Here is a 17,827-nt window from a genome sequence, read left to right on the forward strand (position 1 = left end):
CCCGGGATCGCTCCGCCCCCCGGGATCGCTCCGCCCCGAGCCCGCAGCTGAGCTCCCTCCCCACTGTTGGCTGCCTCCTCCTGCCCACAACCCGGGCCTCTTCAGCCATTGGGGTGACAATCCCTGCTCGCCCTTCAGCTTTGTCCTACATTGGCTAACGGGGGGGGGGGGGAATGGCTGCCCGCAGGTGTATAAAACCCCCTTCCCCCTCCCCCCGCGGCCCGGCCCGACCCAAGCCCGAGTTCTCCATCTCTCACTTTTGGCTTGGACATTGCGCCCAGCCAGGGACTCCTTTCTCCTGAGGTTTCAATGGTGGCCCCCTGAGATTAAGCCCCGAGGGCCCTGCCTAGTTACAGCCCGGCTGCCCTCCCAGACGTCTCCCACCGGCTTTCCCGTAAGGATGAGGTGAGCGCCTGGGGACCCTCTGACTTAGCCATCAGCGCCCCCTCGGACACAGGCCCGCCCGACATTTTACTGGCTACTCCTTCCTGGCCCTGTGATTTCCCTGCTCTGAGGAGCGCCGGCAGAGGGCGCAGCTCTGGGGCTTCCTGTCATGGCGTAGGGGCCACGCCACAGGCCACGCCACCCGGGAAGCCACACGGGACCAGGGGCCACACCGGGCTGGGGGCCACGCCACAGGCCACACCACATGGGAGGCCACACGGGACCAAGGGCCACGCCGGGCCGGGGGCCACACCGGGCTGGAGCTCACACGGGACCGGGGGCTACACGGGACCAGGGGCCACGCCACAGGCCACACCACACGAGAGGTCACACGGACGAGGGGCCACGCCGGGCCGGGGGCCACACGGGACCAGGGGCCACACTGGGCTGGAGCCCACACGGGACCAGGGGCCACGCCGGGCCGGGGGCCACGCCACAGCCTCGGCACACGGGAGGCCCCGCCACATGCGCCTGGTGGCGCTTAAGGTCGCTGCTGGGACGGAGCCGGGGGAGGGGGGCTTACGTCTGGTTCCCCACAGTCACACTCCTCGCCTTCTTCCACGTAGCCGTTGCCGCACTTCTGGCCCCCGAAGGCTTCCTTGATGTCGGGCAGGTTAAAGAGGCACATGCCCATCCCCTTCTCCAGGCTGGTCTCCACGTCCCTGCGGCTGCAGCTGCTGAACATCACCGGGAACGGGTAGCTGGGGAAGGAAGAAAGAGCGCTGGGTCCGCGGGAGCGCCCGGCCCGGCCCATCGGGGCTTCCCGCCGCTAACCCAGCAACCCCGAGCCTTGGCGTCTGCGGCGGGGAAGGGAAGGCGGCGGCGGGCGGGCAGCAGATCCCCGCTCCCACCCCCGGAGCCGGCCGCCCGGCTCCCTCAGCCTCGCTCTCTCCAGCCGGGACACCGGCCCGGGGCCTCCTGCTGCCCCGAAAGTGCTCCTGCCGGCCGGGAGGCCCCAGGGAGCGCCGTCTGAGGTTGGCCAACAGCTGCGTGAGCAGTGGCTGGGGAAGGGCCCGGGGTTTCCTGGTCTGAGGAGCTCCCAGACAGAGAGACAGAGACAGACACATGTACCGATGGAGACAGAGGCAGAAAGATGCGGACAGACACATGTACATAGAGACAGAGGCAGACAGACGCACATACACAGACGGAGACAGAGGCAGAGAAATAGGGACTTAGACGCTGTAGCTGGCCATGACGTGAAAGTTTGCCTTCCCGCAGTTTTGCTGTTAACAGTTTAAAAAGACAAGCCTTAATTCCTTGCAACATTTTGACTTGTTCCTTACAAAGTTTTGACTTGTTCCTTACAGAACGTCTTTTTCCACTTTTAATAAATGCTCTCGGATGCGCCAAGCCTGGAGTGAGTTAAGCTGACGCAGAGCAATAACAGCCTGATATCTCCCGAAATGAGATGTAGGAAATTATTCAGAAGGAAAATCCAGGCCCCGGGCACTGCGGGGTGTTCCCTGCACCCGCCCTCGCTGGAGAACGGGGCTTCCAGGACTCCAAGCAGAGGGCCTCGGCCTTTATTTCCAAAGTCCGGACTCGACGGCCCCTGGGCCTCCCCTCGGAAATACTCACCTCTCCGGCTAACAGAATGGGCAGGAATGACCAGAAGGGCAGATTTAGCGAGAGGGCCCGGGGAGGATGGTGGGACAGACGGCGGGGAGGACGGTGGGACAGACGGCCGGGGAGTTCGGTGGGACAGACGGCCGGGGAGGACGGTGGGACAGACGGCCGGGGAGGACGGTGGGACAGACGGCCGGAGAGGACGGTGGGACAGACGGCTGGGCTGTCCAGAAAGCACCGTGTCCCCATGATGGCCGCCTCCCAACCAGGCCGTCCCGGCTTCCTAGTCTAGTCGCTGAACTGCTGAGTCAAAAGTGATTAGAGGTGGCTTTAACCTGGACAAATCTGCACAGAAAAGGCCTTTGGTGCAGAGGCCTACGGTGAATTCCCTGCTCCGTTCTGGGGGAGAATCAGCCTAAGCCAATTTATCTCCTTGACAGGAGAATTCTGGCCTTACCGGCCTTGCAGAAGTCCCTGGGAATTGTCTTCAGACCTCGCTTCTGAGCAGCCAGGAGAGGGGCTGGGAGCAGCCCGAGCTTGTCAGAGCTGGGCTCAGACGGGGGTTTCTGGGAAGCCGGCTCCCTCCTCCATGAGAACGGGCGAGACAGGGGCTCCACAGCTTGGGAGCTTAGGCTCGAGACCAAGCCAAAACACAGCAAGGAGGGGCCAGAGGAAGAGCGGGGGCCGGGCCCCGACTATTGGCGAGCACCGGGGCAGGGCTGCCCGGCTCCCCTACCCATGGATCGGTCCACATCCATTGTCTGGCTTGTCTAGTCAGTTCAGCCTTTCACCCAGTGCTGGGCACACAGGAAGAACTCACCAAATAGTCTTTCCGTATCTTTACATCCCCATGTATCTATCCCTGCGTCCTTGTAGCTCTCAAACTTTTTGTCCCAAGGACCACTTTATACTTAGAATTGTTTAGGATCTACCAAAAGCCTTTGCTGATGTGAATGAATCTTTTGCTATTTTACTGTATCAAGAACTAAAATGTCTTAATACTATTTATGAAGACAGTTTTGACTTTGAGGATCCCTTGAAAGGGTCTTTGGACCATTCTTTGGGAATTGTCAGTCTGTTGATGCCATAACAGGGTCCTTTAATTGGCTCATCTGGGTGCACGGCTCTGTCAAGTTCTGCTAGAGAGAAATCCAGATCCAGAATTCTGGTGGAGCCAGTTCTTTGAATCTCAAATTTGAGATAAATGGCAGTTGTAGACACAGAAAATGTCCCCTGTAGATGGGGTTAATGTGCTTGGTTTGGGAATCACTCTGGGGCAGAGGGACTTGGATTGGAAGGTTGGGGAGCCGGGCCTTAACTCAGCCAGTCCCAAAACACAGGAAAATAGGCTTGACATTTTAGAGGTGGAAAGAACTTTGGAGGTCATGAAGTCTAAAACCCTCCTCTCAAAGGAGAAAAAAAACTGGGGACCTTAGAGATCCAGTGACATATCCAGGATCATACAGCTGATAATTGTCTGAGGAAGGATTCTAACTCTTGGCTTTAAATGTAGAGCTCTATCTACTCTAACACTCCAGCACAGGAGCCTTATCCTCTGATCTGAATAGTCATCAACATTATAATAATCAACATTAACATTGCTCCGGGAAAGGGCATGAGGAACTAGTGTCTGAGGTCTACGACGCCCTCATTGAAGATCCCCAGTAAGTGTTGTAGGCCCCAGGAGAACGTAAGCTCTTGGAGGGGCAGGGACTGGCTCAGCATCTCACCCAATAGCACCTCGCTGGTGTTCAACAAATACTCAGTCAATGGATTAAAAAAATCAAAACAAGTGGATGTGGGGGGTGATGCTCTTATTGACATCTCAATGTGGAATTGACACTATGACATCCTATAAATTCACACACGCTAGGAAGTGGATTCCCTTTCACTGGAGATAGTCAGGCGATGGCTGGACCACTTGTTGGGGATGACAGACTCGCATTACCCAATTCTAGAAGGGCTTCAGTCAAGCTTCCTTTTCTTCCATGGAAATCCTCTCTCCAGTCTGCCTTGTGCATACCCTAACTCCTTTTCTTGCCTGGTCCTCTCCAGTTCCTGCTTTTCAGTACTGGAACCATAAAAAAAATCAATCCTCTATTGGTACTAGAAAGAAAGAGTCAATCTATATATATCATACTTGTGACTTTACATACCAAAGTATCCCTTTCTTAGCATTGAATCTCCTCTAAAAACTGAATTCCTCTAATAGAATATATACTTCTCAAGGGCAGGGACTGCTGTCACTTTTGTATTTGTATTCCCAGAGCACAGGCTAGCACCTCACATATGATAAGTACGTAATGTTTCCATCTTTCATTCTAGGCATCCATCCATCATCCACCCATCATCCATCCCTCCATCCATCCATCCTTCTATCCATCCATCCATATCCATCATTCCATCATCTATCCATTCATTTGTCTATCCAATTATCCATCCATCCATCATCCATCCTTCTATCCATCCATCCATATCCATCATTCCATCATCTATCCATTCATTTGTCTATCCAATTATCCATCCATCCATCATCCATCCTTCTATCCATCCATCCATATCCATCATTCCATCATCTATCCATTCATTTGTCTATCCAATTATCCATCCATCCATCATCCATCCTTCTATCCATCTATCCATATCCATTATTCCATCATCTATCCATCCATTCATCTACCCAATTATCCATCCATCCATCTACCCAATTATCTATCCATAATCCATCCATCATCTACCCATCATCCATCCATCCATCCATCCATATCCATCATTCCATCATCTATCCATTCATTTGTCCATCCAATTATCTATCCATCCATCCATATCCATTATTCCATCATCTATCCATCCATTCATCTACCAAATTATCCATCCATCCATCTACCCAATTATCTATCCATAATCCATCCATCATCCACCCATCATCTATCCATCCATCCATATCCATCATTCTATCATCTATCCATCCATTCATCCACCCAATTATCCATCCATCCATCCATCCATCATCCATCTATATCCATTATTCCATCATCTATCCATCCATCCTTTTATCCATCATTCCATCATCCATCCATCCATCCATCCATCCATCATCTGTGATGTAGCTTGTTCAGATACAGGTGGATCCTTCACACAAATTTCCTCTCCTTAGACCCCAAGGGTTTTTGATACAATTATGAGATCCAAAGTTTAGAGACAGAAAAATTTTCAAGATCATTCAGAAAAGTGGCGTCATACTCCAATAGAAACCCCGTCCATAAAACCATACATAAAGCTCCCCAAGGGCCACATATTGACCTAGAAGACCGCCTATTGATATGATCTATGTTTTATTGTATTTTTGTTTACTTCATTAAATATTTTTCCAATTTCAGCTTAATCTGGTTTGTGACCTGTGTGATTTAGATCATCGTACTTTCTATCTAATCACGGAAGTAAAAGGAGTGGGCTGCTTTGATCCAGCAAGCTAAGACAAGAGTGATTTATCCGGGCTTATTTAATAAGAACTCTGCTCTTGTCCTTCAAGCACTCTCCAGACATTTAAGGTGACTAGAACTCCCCTCTTCCACTCCCAAACTGGAAGAACTTGAAATACAGCTCTGCAAATCTGTCCATAATTGAGGGGCAAATTTAGAGCTTCTTCAATGGTTGAATATGCATATGAGGAAAATGGAGAGGTAAATAATTCATGCACCAGAAGGAGGGACGGCAAATTTGGCAGCCCACACATGGCGGGGGGAGACGTGCAGAATAGGAAGAGGCATTTCAGGGATGGCTTTCTCCCCCACTGCTTCGCTCCTGTCCAGCAGGCCCCTGGATGGACGCAAGAACTCCAGGCCCTCGGTGGTGGGATTTGGAAGCTCCTCGAGCTGCCTCGCGAGGCTGACCAGTCTTTTGTCAATAAAATCCTGCCACTTCTGAAATCTAAAAGGGGCGCCCACTGTGTACGTAGCAATCCTCCTCTTCCGGCAAGAGAAACGGGCGGCTTTATTGCTTTTTCCAAAGAAGAGCGATACATCACATTTTATGGTCTTTTATATTTCCTTTCCAATCATTTTTATCAGGGCGCCCTCCAAACAAATAACACAGCTAATTCCATTCCCCAGATAAGGGAGGTTGTCACCACTGGGGCTGAGATTATCTCAGAAATAAAAACGTCGCCGGGACAAATTTCAGGCCAAGATCTCCGGGAATATCTTTAAGAGAGACACCAGACATTTTTAGATCATGGCGTATGAGGGATTTGGGCCATAAAGCATTCCCCCCAAAAGGGGGAAGGTGAACAAAAGTCACCCAAATTCAGATCTTCGGGGGAAGATTTTGGTGCCTCTCTCATATTCTTGCATCTTCTTCTTCTGTTTGATGGTTCAATAAACATTCATACCAATCCTAACTTTACTAAGACTCAGTTTCTTCATTTGTAAGATGGGAAGCTGGACTCTGTCTCTGATGATTCTTCTCGTGGCCCAGTTCAGGTGCCACCTTCTCCATGATTCTTCCACATTTTTCCCTTTACGTAGCTCTAAGGATTCTCTCTCTTCTCTATTTTCCCAGGGAACTCTGTCTATCCTTGGTCCCTTTTCCAGAAAGATAATAATTCCCACCTTTATATTCCTATAAAATGACAAACTGCTTTGTCTATAACAGACCTTCAAAGCACACAGTGGGAGAATTATTTTTTATTCCCATTCTACAGATGAGGAAACTGAGTCTCAGAGAGTTCAAAGCACCTACTATGTGTCAGGTATCATGCTAAGCAGATGATCACCAATCAGTATTTGTTGCAAATTGATATTTGTTAACCACCTACTATGTGTTAGGCACTGTGCTAAACACACAATGATGATGATGGATACTCATTGTTATGGTGCGAAGACTGAGGCTGGGAGGCTGGAGGGACGAGCTAAGCCAGGAAGCTCTAAGGGCAGTTCTGAAGTCAGGTCTTTCCAAGGGTAAGTCCAGAGCTCTGCCCACTGCACCACACTGTCCCTGGTAGGCCTCTCATAGTGTGGGCAGGCATGGGTATGACCTGTCTCACGGAGGGCGTGCCCCCAGACGAGATCACAATCCAACCACGTGGTGGGATGTCCTGAAATCCCGGGAGTTACAAAGATAAATGTAGATTTACAAAGAGACTTAGCGACCCCCCTGACCTTGGGGTCATAGGTTAAAGTTGGAAGGACCATCCAAGTGCAGACCCCAGGCATGGAGTGCTGACCCCAGGCATGGAGTGCTGACCCCAGGCACGGGGCACAGCCAAAACAAAGGCAGAGACAGGAACTGGAGTCTGCGCCACGGAGGGCGGGAGCTGAGGAAAATATAACAAAGTTGGGGGGCGGGCTGCCTGTCAGATGCCTTCCCTTTCTATTAGAGTACGGGAGTGACGGGCGCATTCTCCACGTCCACGTCAGAAGGGACCCGAGGGTCCGCGTGTCAGGATGGGGGGCTGAGAGGGCGCAGAAGGGGAAGGAGAGGACGGGGGCAGAACGCCGCGAGAGCTTCGGGATGGGAAGGAGGGACCGAGCGGCCAGGGGGAAGTTCCTCTAGCACAGGGGGCGGCCCAGAGAGTGTCTGGTTGGGACCTTTTGAGTCTGAGCTTGTGTTGTTTATGAGACTCAAGAGGAAATGTCTAGAGGTACCTGGGATGTGGAACTGGGGCGTGGGAGAGAGGAACGCGGGGCACAGATGGGGGAGGGTCATTTTGTTCATCTGATTCATGTCTCCAGCGTCTAATCATTCCTGGTATACAGTGGTGCTCAGTAAATGCTTGTCAATAACCTCGTAGGTTTGTGGCAAGGATCAAGGCAAGTTTTTGCAAACTTAGAGCTTATAAAAAGACTAGTTATTGCTAATAATAATAATAATAATAATAATAATGAAATTTGAGAGTCATCTTCATGGAGATGGTTATTTACATTAAAACATGGGAAAAGATGAGAGCAAGAGTGAGAGAGGTGGGGGGAAGGAGACGGACACAGTCACGGAGAGATACAGAAACAGAGAGAGGTACACAAAGAGACATACAGAGACACAGAGAGAGAGATAGGGAGAAAAATACAGAGAGACAGAGACACAGAGAGACAGAGAGAGACAGACAGACAGACAGAGACAGAAAATTTCAAAAGAAATGCAAGAGGGCCTAGGACAGAGTGCTGGAACCTTATCAAAAATCTTTGAGCAAAGCCTGATGGTCGCTTCCTGAAAATGCATCATGGAAATTTAAAAAGGTAAAATAATTTAAAATTCAATTTTATTTTTCATTAACAAGCATTTGTCTTCTCTCTCCTCTTACCTTATAACAAACACGCAGCCACAAACCCCAAACAATTCGGGGCATCTTTTCAAAGGCCTGGAGAGGCTGATTCTGAGAAGAGGCCCGAGGACAGGGGGATCCCTGCTGTGCCCACCAGAGACAACCCTTTGGTTTCCCGGGGATCCACCAAGGTCCATCTTTTGGGTCCGGTCTCCACCAGCTGCTGCCTCCGCCTGACCAGCTTGACCTAAGGCGAGCCCTCGGGCTCCGGTCAGGTATGGGCCTGTAGTTCAGATGTTCTCCCATTAGGGGCGAAGGGCATTTCTCTGGCCCATGAGTGCGGTCACTCCATCCGAAAAGGAAGGGGATGGTCTCTCCTACCAATTGTAAAGGGCTGGGCCGAACCTCAGAGTGGGGAGACAGGAGCACTGGCCGCCCGCCAGCCCCAGCGGCGGACGCCGACACGCATCCTGGGTCTGCTTCCTGGCCAGCGCAGGAGCCACGACCCCCTTCTGGGCCCCTTCTCCCGGCCCGGCGCGGGCCCTCGAGTCCAGGCTGCTTGGGCTGCCCGGCTCCCAGCTGTGGTCACTGTGCCCTTGAAAGCTGCGCCGGGGAACAGCATTAGCCATGCAAAGGGAGTCTGCTGGCGGGGGTGGAGGCTCCATCGTCAGCCTCTTTATCACCCTGTGCGAAGGCTGGCGCTGCCAGATCGCCCGTGTTCAGCATGCTGAGCACTTCCTCCAGCTGCTGCTCTTTTCAGGGTCACGGCGAAGGTGCCATCCTAAAGTCAGAGCTGCGGCTCCCTGCGCTCTCTGTGCCCGCGACACTGGCCCCCTGGCCGTTCCCGCCACTCCCGGGGGGCTCCCTCCTCCCGGGGGGCTCAGCGCCCCCGAGCCTCCTGGTCCCTGGTAAACGGGGGCCCACGGCCCAGCTGCTCCATGGGGACAACACACAGTGCAGCATCAAGGAGGCCGCCTAGTCTCCCAAGCAGCAGTTCTCCGAGACCAAAGCTGTGGGGAAATCTTTGTGGAAATAAATTGTGTATTTGTCTCTGCGTCTGCCTGGCGGGCACAGCTACAGAAATAGTCTGTTCTCCCATCCCGGGCCCCGGAGGCCTGCTGCTGCTCTCACCTTCACTAACCCTAACCCTTCAGAGGCCAGCTCGAGCCTTACCCGCTCATCACCATCTCATCCACATCACCTTCACTAGCAACGAGCATTTATTGGGCACCCATTGTGTGCCAGGTAACAGGCCAACGAGCATTTATTGGGCACTATTGTGTGCCAGGTAACAGGTCAACGAGCGTTTATTGGGCACCCATTGTGTGCCAGGTAACAGGCCAACAAGCATTTATTGGGCACCGTTGTGTTCCAGGTAACAGGCCAACGAGCATTTATTGGGCACCATTGTGTGCCAGGTAACAGGCCAACGAGCATTTATTGGGCACCGTTGTGTTCCAGGTAACAGGCTAAGTGCTGAGACACCAGGAAAGGCAAGGATTGGGCCATGCTCCCAAGGAGCTAGTGGGGGACAGCGCATGGAAACAACCCTAAGGTGTATGTGTATACATATATGTATGTATGATGTATAAAGACACTCATACATATACATGTGTAAATGCGACTTGGTGATCCAAGAAGGGAGGTGTTCAGTGTGGACGCCGGCGTTCAGTGGTGGCAGAGGGGGACTGGACATGCCTCAGAGAAGGGGTTTGAGTTGAGTCTCGAAGGAAGGAGACAGAGGGGCAGAAACGAGGCATAAACGCTCGCCTCCCAGCGCACACTCTGAGTGGATGCATGATACCACAGAGGCTTTCATTTAATCAGAGCAGAGAAGCAAGCGAGAAGCTGCTTTCCATGCAGCTGGATTTCTTGGTGCTGGAAGATGCAGGATGAAGAACAATAAATGGAACTTGCTGTTAGAGTGATTTAGGTATGATTTAATAGTCATAAGCATTTTTAAGTGCCTACTATGTGCCAGACACTGGGCTAAGTGCTGGGGATAAAAAGAAGGAAAATAGAGACAATTCCTGTCTTCAAGGAGCTTACAGTCAGATGGAGGAAGATAAAAGAAAGCTAAAAAATGAAGGATTGAGAAGAGATTCCCCCTCGAGCTACAATCAGAGAGAGAAGTGACTGAGGGAGCGGAGTTTGTATAGAGTCAGTCAATGTGGCGATGGGATTCAGGAGATGAGATTAGCCTGGGAGAGGCGTAATGTTCAACCAACAGGAGCAGCTGATGGGAAATGAATGGGAAAATTCTAATAATTAGAGCTACTAAAAAGCAGATGGAGAAACCTTGGGAGGTTTGGAGTCCCCGCCCTTCTTGTCCTCCTTTGACCCGAACGAAGGCTCGTCAGTGTGTTGTACCGGGGAATCTTGCTCAGTTTGGATTAAATGGCCGTCAGGTCCCTTCCAGCTTCAGGTCTATGGAATTTCAAGGGAAGGAAAGAGACAGCATGGGGAGTCATGGAAGCCTTCCCAACGGAGACATCTTTGGCAAATGACCGCTTCCAGCTCTCTGACCAGGGAAGGCAGCTCCCTTCCTTACTGGGTCCCAGACTTCCCACGGGGTCCCCAGTCCCTCAGTGACATGGTTAGGAATGGGTTAAGAACCTGTGATTTAAAGTCATGGTGGTCCATGATGAGTTATAGAGACTGGTGGGAAGAAGTTGTTTCTTGTGCCCAAATGGGGCAGGATCCCCTTGGATTCAAGGCTGGTCTATCCTTGGCAAAGTATAGAAAGAGAAGGTATGGAGGCTTGGGGACTCTGCTCTGGTCCAGAGAAGGAACTGAGAACGAAGGTGGGATTGAGTGAAAAGGCCCAGGATGGGGGCCGGGTGACTGTATCAGGGGCAGAGAGAAGTAAGGAATGATTGAGTCCGTTGCCCATGAGGGCGGCCACATCCTCCAGTTCTGCACACTTGCTTCCCCCTCAGTGTGGTTTTTCTTCTTCCTGGTTCTCTCCCTCTGCTAGGAGCTGGGAAGACCATGGGACCGCAAGTCCAGGCAAGGGATCTTGCACCCAGGGAAGGACCATAGCTCTAATTCTAACTCTCTCTGTCTCTCTGTCTCTCTGCTCTCTGTCTCTCTGTCTCTCTCTCTCTCTCTCTGTCTGTCTCTCTCTCTCTCTCTCTCTCTCTCTCTCTCTCTCTCTCTCTCTCTCTGTCTCTCTCTGTCTCTATCTCTCTGTCTCTCTCATTTTTAAAGCCATTTATCCATATATTTGTCAGTCCAACTAAACCCCTTTGATATCCAGCTATCAATTTAGAACAGAGCTTTCAAATCTTTTTTTTTTTTTTAAATCCCACATACATTGTACTGTCTGGAAAAAACTAGAAACTCCTCAGAATCCTGCTTTAAAATGCATAAAATATATACCATTGGAGAGGAAACGACCCATATTGGAACAGTTAACAAAATATTTAAAAAACCGAGTTCACAGACCCTAGGTTAAGAACTTTCAGGATTGATCCATGATGCAGCTCATCTTCACATGCATCCAGATGTCTCACCAGATGTGGGGCAGCCCATTGGAAAAAGTCAGGAAGACCCAAGTTCGAATGTAGCCTCAGACACTTCCTAGCTGTGTGACTCTGGGCACACCACATATCCCAGTTTACCTCAGTTTCCTCATCTGTAAAACGAGCTGGAGAAGGAAATGGCCAGCCACTGCTGGCTCCCCAAGGCCACCCTGCCCCTTGGGCTCTTCTCTCCAGCATGTGTGCTTTCTGAGAGGCTCCTGCCGTTCTTGCTGGGGAGAGAGATGCCCCAAGCGTCCCTCTTCCCTTGGCTGACAGTGGGCCCTGCCCACCGCTTGTCTCCGCTTTGATTTCTCCCAGTCGCTAAGAGCCAAGACCCTTCGCACTGCAGCAAAGGAACTTAGTATTCCAACTCAGCTCGAATGACAGATTACGGGCTCTGCTCTGCAGGGAACAATATCTCATTATGTTGGGAGGAAATTAGGACCAACTTAGTATTGATGTCCCCTTTCTAAAGTGTTTACAAGAAGCCCTCCCGCCACTTCATTTTTTCTCCTATGATAATGTCTGGATTGAGCCAATTAAATTACTTTCACTAGATAATTAAATTGATTCTAAGCGAGTGGTGCTTTGATGTTAGCAGAGTCTCTCTTTCTTTTTTAAAATTAGGGGTAGGAACAGGGACCGGACTTGTGACTTCATTAGCAAGGGAAACTCTGCTGGGGACCTTCCAGTGAAGATTCTCATCTTCTCTTTTTAAAACCTTTTTTCTTGCCTTCCCAAACAGGTTTCAACTGTAGTTAAAATCTATCGAGTGCAGAAGTAAATCATTTCATGAGCTTTTTCTCAGAAATACCCAACAAAGATTTACTCTGATTCTTTATGTCCAGGTAGGTCCTACCGGATCTAGCATAAGCATCGTGGCTAATAATAGGCCATGGAGATGACCCCGGCTTCTTGGAAGCTGGACCAACGTGGAAAACCCCAATGGGCAAGAGAAATGTTAAGTATGTTCTTCATGACAGATGGCGTTTGCTTCATGACACCCAGCAAAGAGGAGCACGGAGAAGCCAATAACTAGATGGTCGGCGACTTGGCAATTGATTCTTTGATCAATGGCTTCCCACGAAACAAAGAAAAATATAGAATGGCCCTCAAATCCATAGATCCTTCTTCTGCTTCTGAGGTGATGGTGGAATGATAGAAACAGGAGCATTGGGGATTAAGATCTGGTTTTTAGATCATCCATAAACCTTAGCGGTCTACATAATAAGTTCCTTGTCCAATGGGGCAGCTGAGTCCTATCAGTCTTGACGTTCTTTCAAAAATTAGAACCAGCAGTTACTCCTAAGTGAAAGAACAGCCGTAGCTTCTCTCTGGTGAGGTGAAGAAAGAACTTGGCGATATTAATTTCAACGTATGTTCAAAGACAGGAAATGTCATGAAATGTTAAACTTAGCCTTGAAGTGCTCATGATAATCAAAAGCAGAAAGAACAATAATGACATGACACCTCCGGGTCATGAAAGTGCAATTTCATTCTGTTACAAAAGGAAGCATGTCCACATTAATGGAGAGGAAGTTCTCATTATGGCTTGCCCTAGTCTGAATTTATCTGAAGGACTGTTTTCCATGTGGGACGCTACATTTTAAGAAGGACATAATATCTATAGAAAGGTGACTAGGATAGTGGAGGACCTTGAGTTTGTGTCATTCAGGGATCACTCAAGGACTAGAGATAGTTTAGTCTTAAGAAGGGAAGAAGTACTCGAAGGACTATCACATCAAGGAGGGATGAGACATGCTCTGCTTGGCCCTGGAGGGCAAAATTGGGAGCCACTAAAAGAAATTGCAAAGTAGTAAATCTGTCTTTAAGTAAAAGGAAAACTTCCTTTCCCATGTAGGCATGGACTCTCCAGTCTTTCACCTCATTGAATGTATTCAAGCAAAGGCTACGGATGATGGTTTGATGAGTATAATATAGAAATGATTTTTGTTTATATTTAGATGGACAAGATGGTCTTCAGTGTCCATTTCTACTCTTCTGAGTCATGATTCCATGATAGAAAGATAATTTTGGCTTATGTGTCAATATTGACAGTAGATGAGGAGGGAAGGACATTCCACACTCAGTAAGATCTTTCAGATTAATAAAAATATTTTAATATCCAGTGACTTTTAATACATAATATAGGAAGACATTAGAGTAGACAGCGAAAAATATGCTGGAAAAAATGAGTTAAGGTTAAAAAAGAAAGAGTACAAAGGCTTATAGATTATACAGAAATCTTATGCATATATATATATATATATATATATATATATATACACACCCACATGTATTTGTGTGTGTGTGTAAAATAGATTTTCTTAAAGAAAAGACTCAGAGGGAGCTGGATATAGCAAGCATCAAATAGTATCAGAATAAAATTTAATTGCTTACATCTTGACAGGAAATGACTGGTTGCTGATGTGCAAATCATTTCTGAATCATCTTTCTGTGTATCATGAGACTAGTGACTTGTTAGAGCAAAGTTAATAATCAAGACCTAATTTAAAGAAAGGAAAAGGAGGGGAAAACAATATAAGATGCAATTAAAATGACTTCAATCTGACCTATTCAAACACTGAAAAAATGGGGATACAAGAACAAGTATTGACACAGGCTAACTAACAGTCAAGCAAATGCCACAACAAAGAGGTCAAAAGCTCCTAGAAACCACCTCTTTTAGAAAACACCTGCTTTTCTTGCAGAATGAACAATGGCAATATTATTTTGGAATATAAACTTGTTTCTAAAATCTTACAGAAGAGGATGATAGCCAGAAGCAAAAGAGGGAAAAAAAAACAATTACATAAAAAGCTTGGCAAGAGATTTAATTAAGCCAGCTCATCCAACCAGTCTTTAAGGATCAAACTATAAAGGATACGAGAAATGGATGGAAAATGGATTATTTCTGTCAACATCTCCACAATAAGCTATTTTCCAAATAAATAATATTGGAATCACCAAGTTTGAATCCCATTACTATTGTTTCTGATATGCTGACTAAAGAAGTATAAATGGCACTAAAGCAAATGGAGAAGAGAAGGACAGCTGGAGAGGACCAAGTTCCCGCAGCAGAAATCAATGTATGAGTCAACACAGTGTTGAAGGAACTGAAGAATCAGTTTTCATGATCTAAGAATAGGGAGCATATAGAAAATATGGAAAAAATAAGAGAATTTATTGTGTGAAAAATTATTATTTTGACCAAGAGATACCAATTACTACCAACTCATCTTTACAAAATATTTAGCAGAATGGGCTGATAATACACACACACTTGTGTGTGTGTGTGTGTGTGTGTGTGTGTGTGTGTGTGTGTGTGTGTGTGTGTATTTGTTTCCTTGATCAAAATATGAGGAAAAAATACAGGGTTTCTCATATACACAAAAAAAATCCATCACAAACATCTTTATAGAAAAAAATATCCACTAAAAGATGCTGAGAATACATGGTACCTGTTTACTGACTATCAAAAAAGGAAACATTTAATTTGGTAGAGTGATACAGCATCTTCAGGGTGGTATTCACCTTTGTGAATTTGTCCATTTGAATTTGCATAAGACATAGTCCTTTTAAGTCCCGGTTTCCCCACATATAAAATGAAGAGCTTGGATTGGATAGCTTTTAAGGTCTCTGCTAAGTATAAATCTATGATCTTATCAATGATGAGTTTAAAAATGAACAAGATTAATGAATAAGCCAACTCTGAGAGATCTTAGAAGACCACGTCTTCCAGCTATTTGGTCTCATAAGAAACCATGCAGCACGCTGCAACTGTCCTGGGAGACGTAGTTTAAAGTCTCGCTTCTGGGACATCCTGGCTATGGGATTCTGAGTGAGCCACTCGCCCCCAGGCGACCCAGGCAACCCTTTAAGATTCTTAAGTTCAAATTACATTCAAATTTGCATGGACATATGGGTTCATCGGAAAACATTTTTGTTTTGTTTTTGGTTCATTTTTGTTCAAGCACTCATTAAAAAGAGGAGGAAACTGAAACCCAGAGAAATGAAATGGTTTACCTGTGGTCACAATTAATCAATAATTGAACATGTAACTACTGCACTCCAACCACTATATTTTGGGGTGCTAAGGATACAAAGCTTTCAAGAGCTTACACTCTTGGACAGTGAATTAGGGGTCAGGCTGGGACCAGGACTCAATTATTCTATTGCACAATTCATGTGCAATTTTCAAAACCAATTCTGACACTTTTAAGGGCACTGAAAAGCTGGATCAATCATTCTCATAGAAAGTAGAAAAGAAGGAGAGGAGAGTTTGTGATAGATGTTTTCAGAAGGCAGAGGAAAGTTGAGGTTGACCATTCATTCAAAAGCAGAGGGGCAAGTGGTGCCCTCATTTTAATTCCTATAGTGTCTTTATGATACTGTTCTTCTTGATCACCAGTTGTGCATTATTTCAACTTCAGAGGGCAATTATGAGCATAAGAAAATAGAAAAGGCCATAGGTTATTAGAACTGCACTATCAGCTCCTAAGGAACAAGAATAATACTCTTTCATTTTTGCATCCCCAACACAACAAAGCAAAATATTTTGTTGTAGAATTTTAAGAAATCTATAATATTTCAACTAAAAATTTTTAATATTTAATATTTCAATATTAATAGTCCCAGAAGTGTCCAAAGGATACAGAGAGGACAAAATCATCTTTTTTTGTATTGGTAGAAGTATCACCATAAAGATTTCTTCCATAGTTGTGAAAAATCATACAAGATGGAGATGCAAAATAAACCCACAAAAATCAATAGAATGTTTATTAACCACAGCAAAATCTAATGAGTAATAATAGAGAAAATTCATTCCAAATGATTATTACATCTACACTCCAAAATATTTGGGACTCGATCTACAAAGCACATTTCATATTTGTTTGGATTCAGTTACAAAGTGCTCCTTAAAGAAATAAAGAACAACTTAAATAGTTGATGGACTATTTGGCGTTCATGGATGGAGTATGTCAATATGGTAAAAATGGCATACAATAAAAGTTAATTTAAATATTTAATGCGATTCCAATCATATATCCAATGTGATACTTTACAGAACTAGAGAAAATAATAGCAAAACTCATTTAGAGGAGCAAAATCCCTAGACTACCAAGGGAAATCATGGAAAAAAAGGAAGAAATGAAGGAGAAATAGCACTTTTAGGTCTCAGACTGTATTATAATGCAACAGTCAACAAAGTCATTTGGTACTGGTTAAAAATAGGAGAATAGATCGATGGAAATGTTTAGACAAGGGAGAATCAGCAATATTGGAACTTAATAACTTGGTATTACATAAATGAAAAAAAAGAATGAATTACCCAGGAAAAAATAATTCTCTATTTGATAACCGTTGGGCAAGCTGAAAAGCAGAAATAAGGTTTAGATGAACATTTTATACTATAGCCTACAATAAATTAAGAATTGATACATGACCTGAATAATAAACATCAACATAAAAATTACCATAAAATTTAGAAGAGAGGCAAATCACATAGCTTTTGCAGCAACGGGTAGGAGCCGAAATCTTAACCAAATAAGAATTAGACACAATTACAAAAGATAAAAGAGACAGTTTGATTATATGAAATTGAAAAGCTTTTGCAAAACACAATTGTGTGTCTAGCATAAGAAAGAAAATAGTCAAAATGGGAAAACCGTGTGTGATGAGAATTTCTTATCTGAGATATAGAAACCACTAACAGGAATGCGCAAGACCAAAAGCCATTCTCCAATAGACAATCGGTCAAGCGATTGGAACAAAAAGTTCTTTAAAAAGGAATGGCAGAGTACTAACTATCTGAAAGAATGATCCAAATCACTAATAGCAAGAGAAGTGCAAATTTCAGTCATTCTAAAGTTTCTCCTCAGATCAAACTGGAGAAGATGACAAGAAATGAGAATAGTCAAGATTGGGTGGATTGTGGAAGGAAAATATTTTTCTTGTTGGGAAATCTGAACAGTGCAAAACCAAGATATGTTAGAGTTAAAGAAAAATCATATAAGATTTCCAGAAAGAT

General features: G+C 46.3%; 1 protein-coding gene across 1 annotated transcript in view; it reads right to left on the reverse strand.

The window, feature by feature from the left end:
* Positions 1-17,827, reverse strand: part of ADAM12 (ADAM metallopeptidase domain 12) — a 282,504-nt gene that overhangs the window by 57,763 nt on the left and 206,914 nt on the right. Inside the window, exon 12 of the mRNA XM_051973876.1 lies at positions 968-1,145. Coding sequence (XP_051829836.1) covers positions 968-1,145 — 178 coding nt within the window. The remainder of the gene's footprint in view (positions 1-967; positions 1,146-17,827) is intronic.

This window comes from Antechinus flavipes, chromosome 2 (assembly GCF_016432865.1).
Source record: "Antechinus flavipes isolate AdamAnt ecotype Samford, QLD, Australia chromosome 2, AdamAnt_v2, whole genome shotgun sequence".
In the NCBI taxonomy this organism is placed as follows: Eukaryota; Metazoa; Chordata; class Mammalia; order Dasyuromorphia; family Dasyuridae; genus Antechinus; species Antechinus flavipes.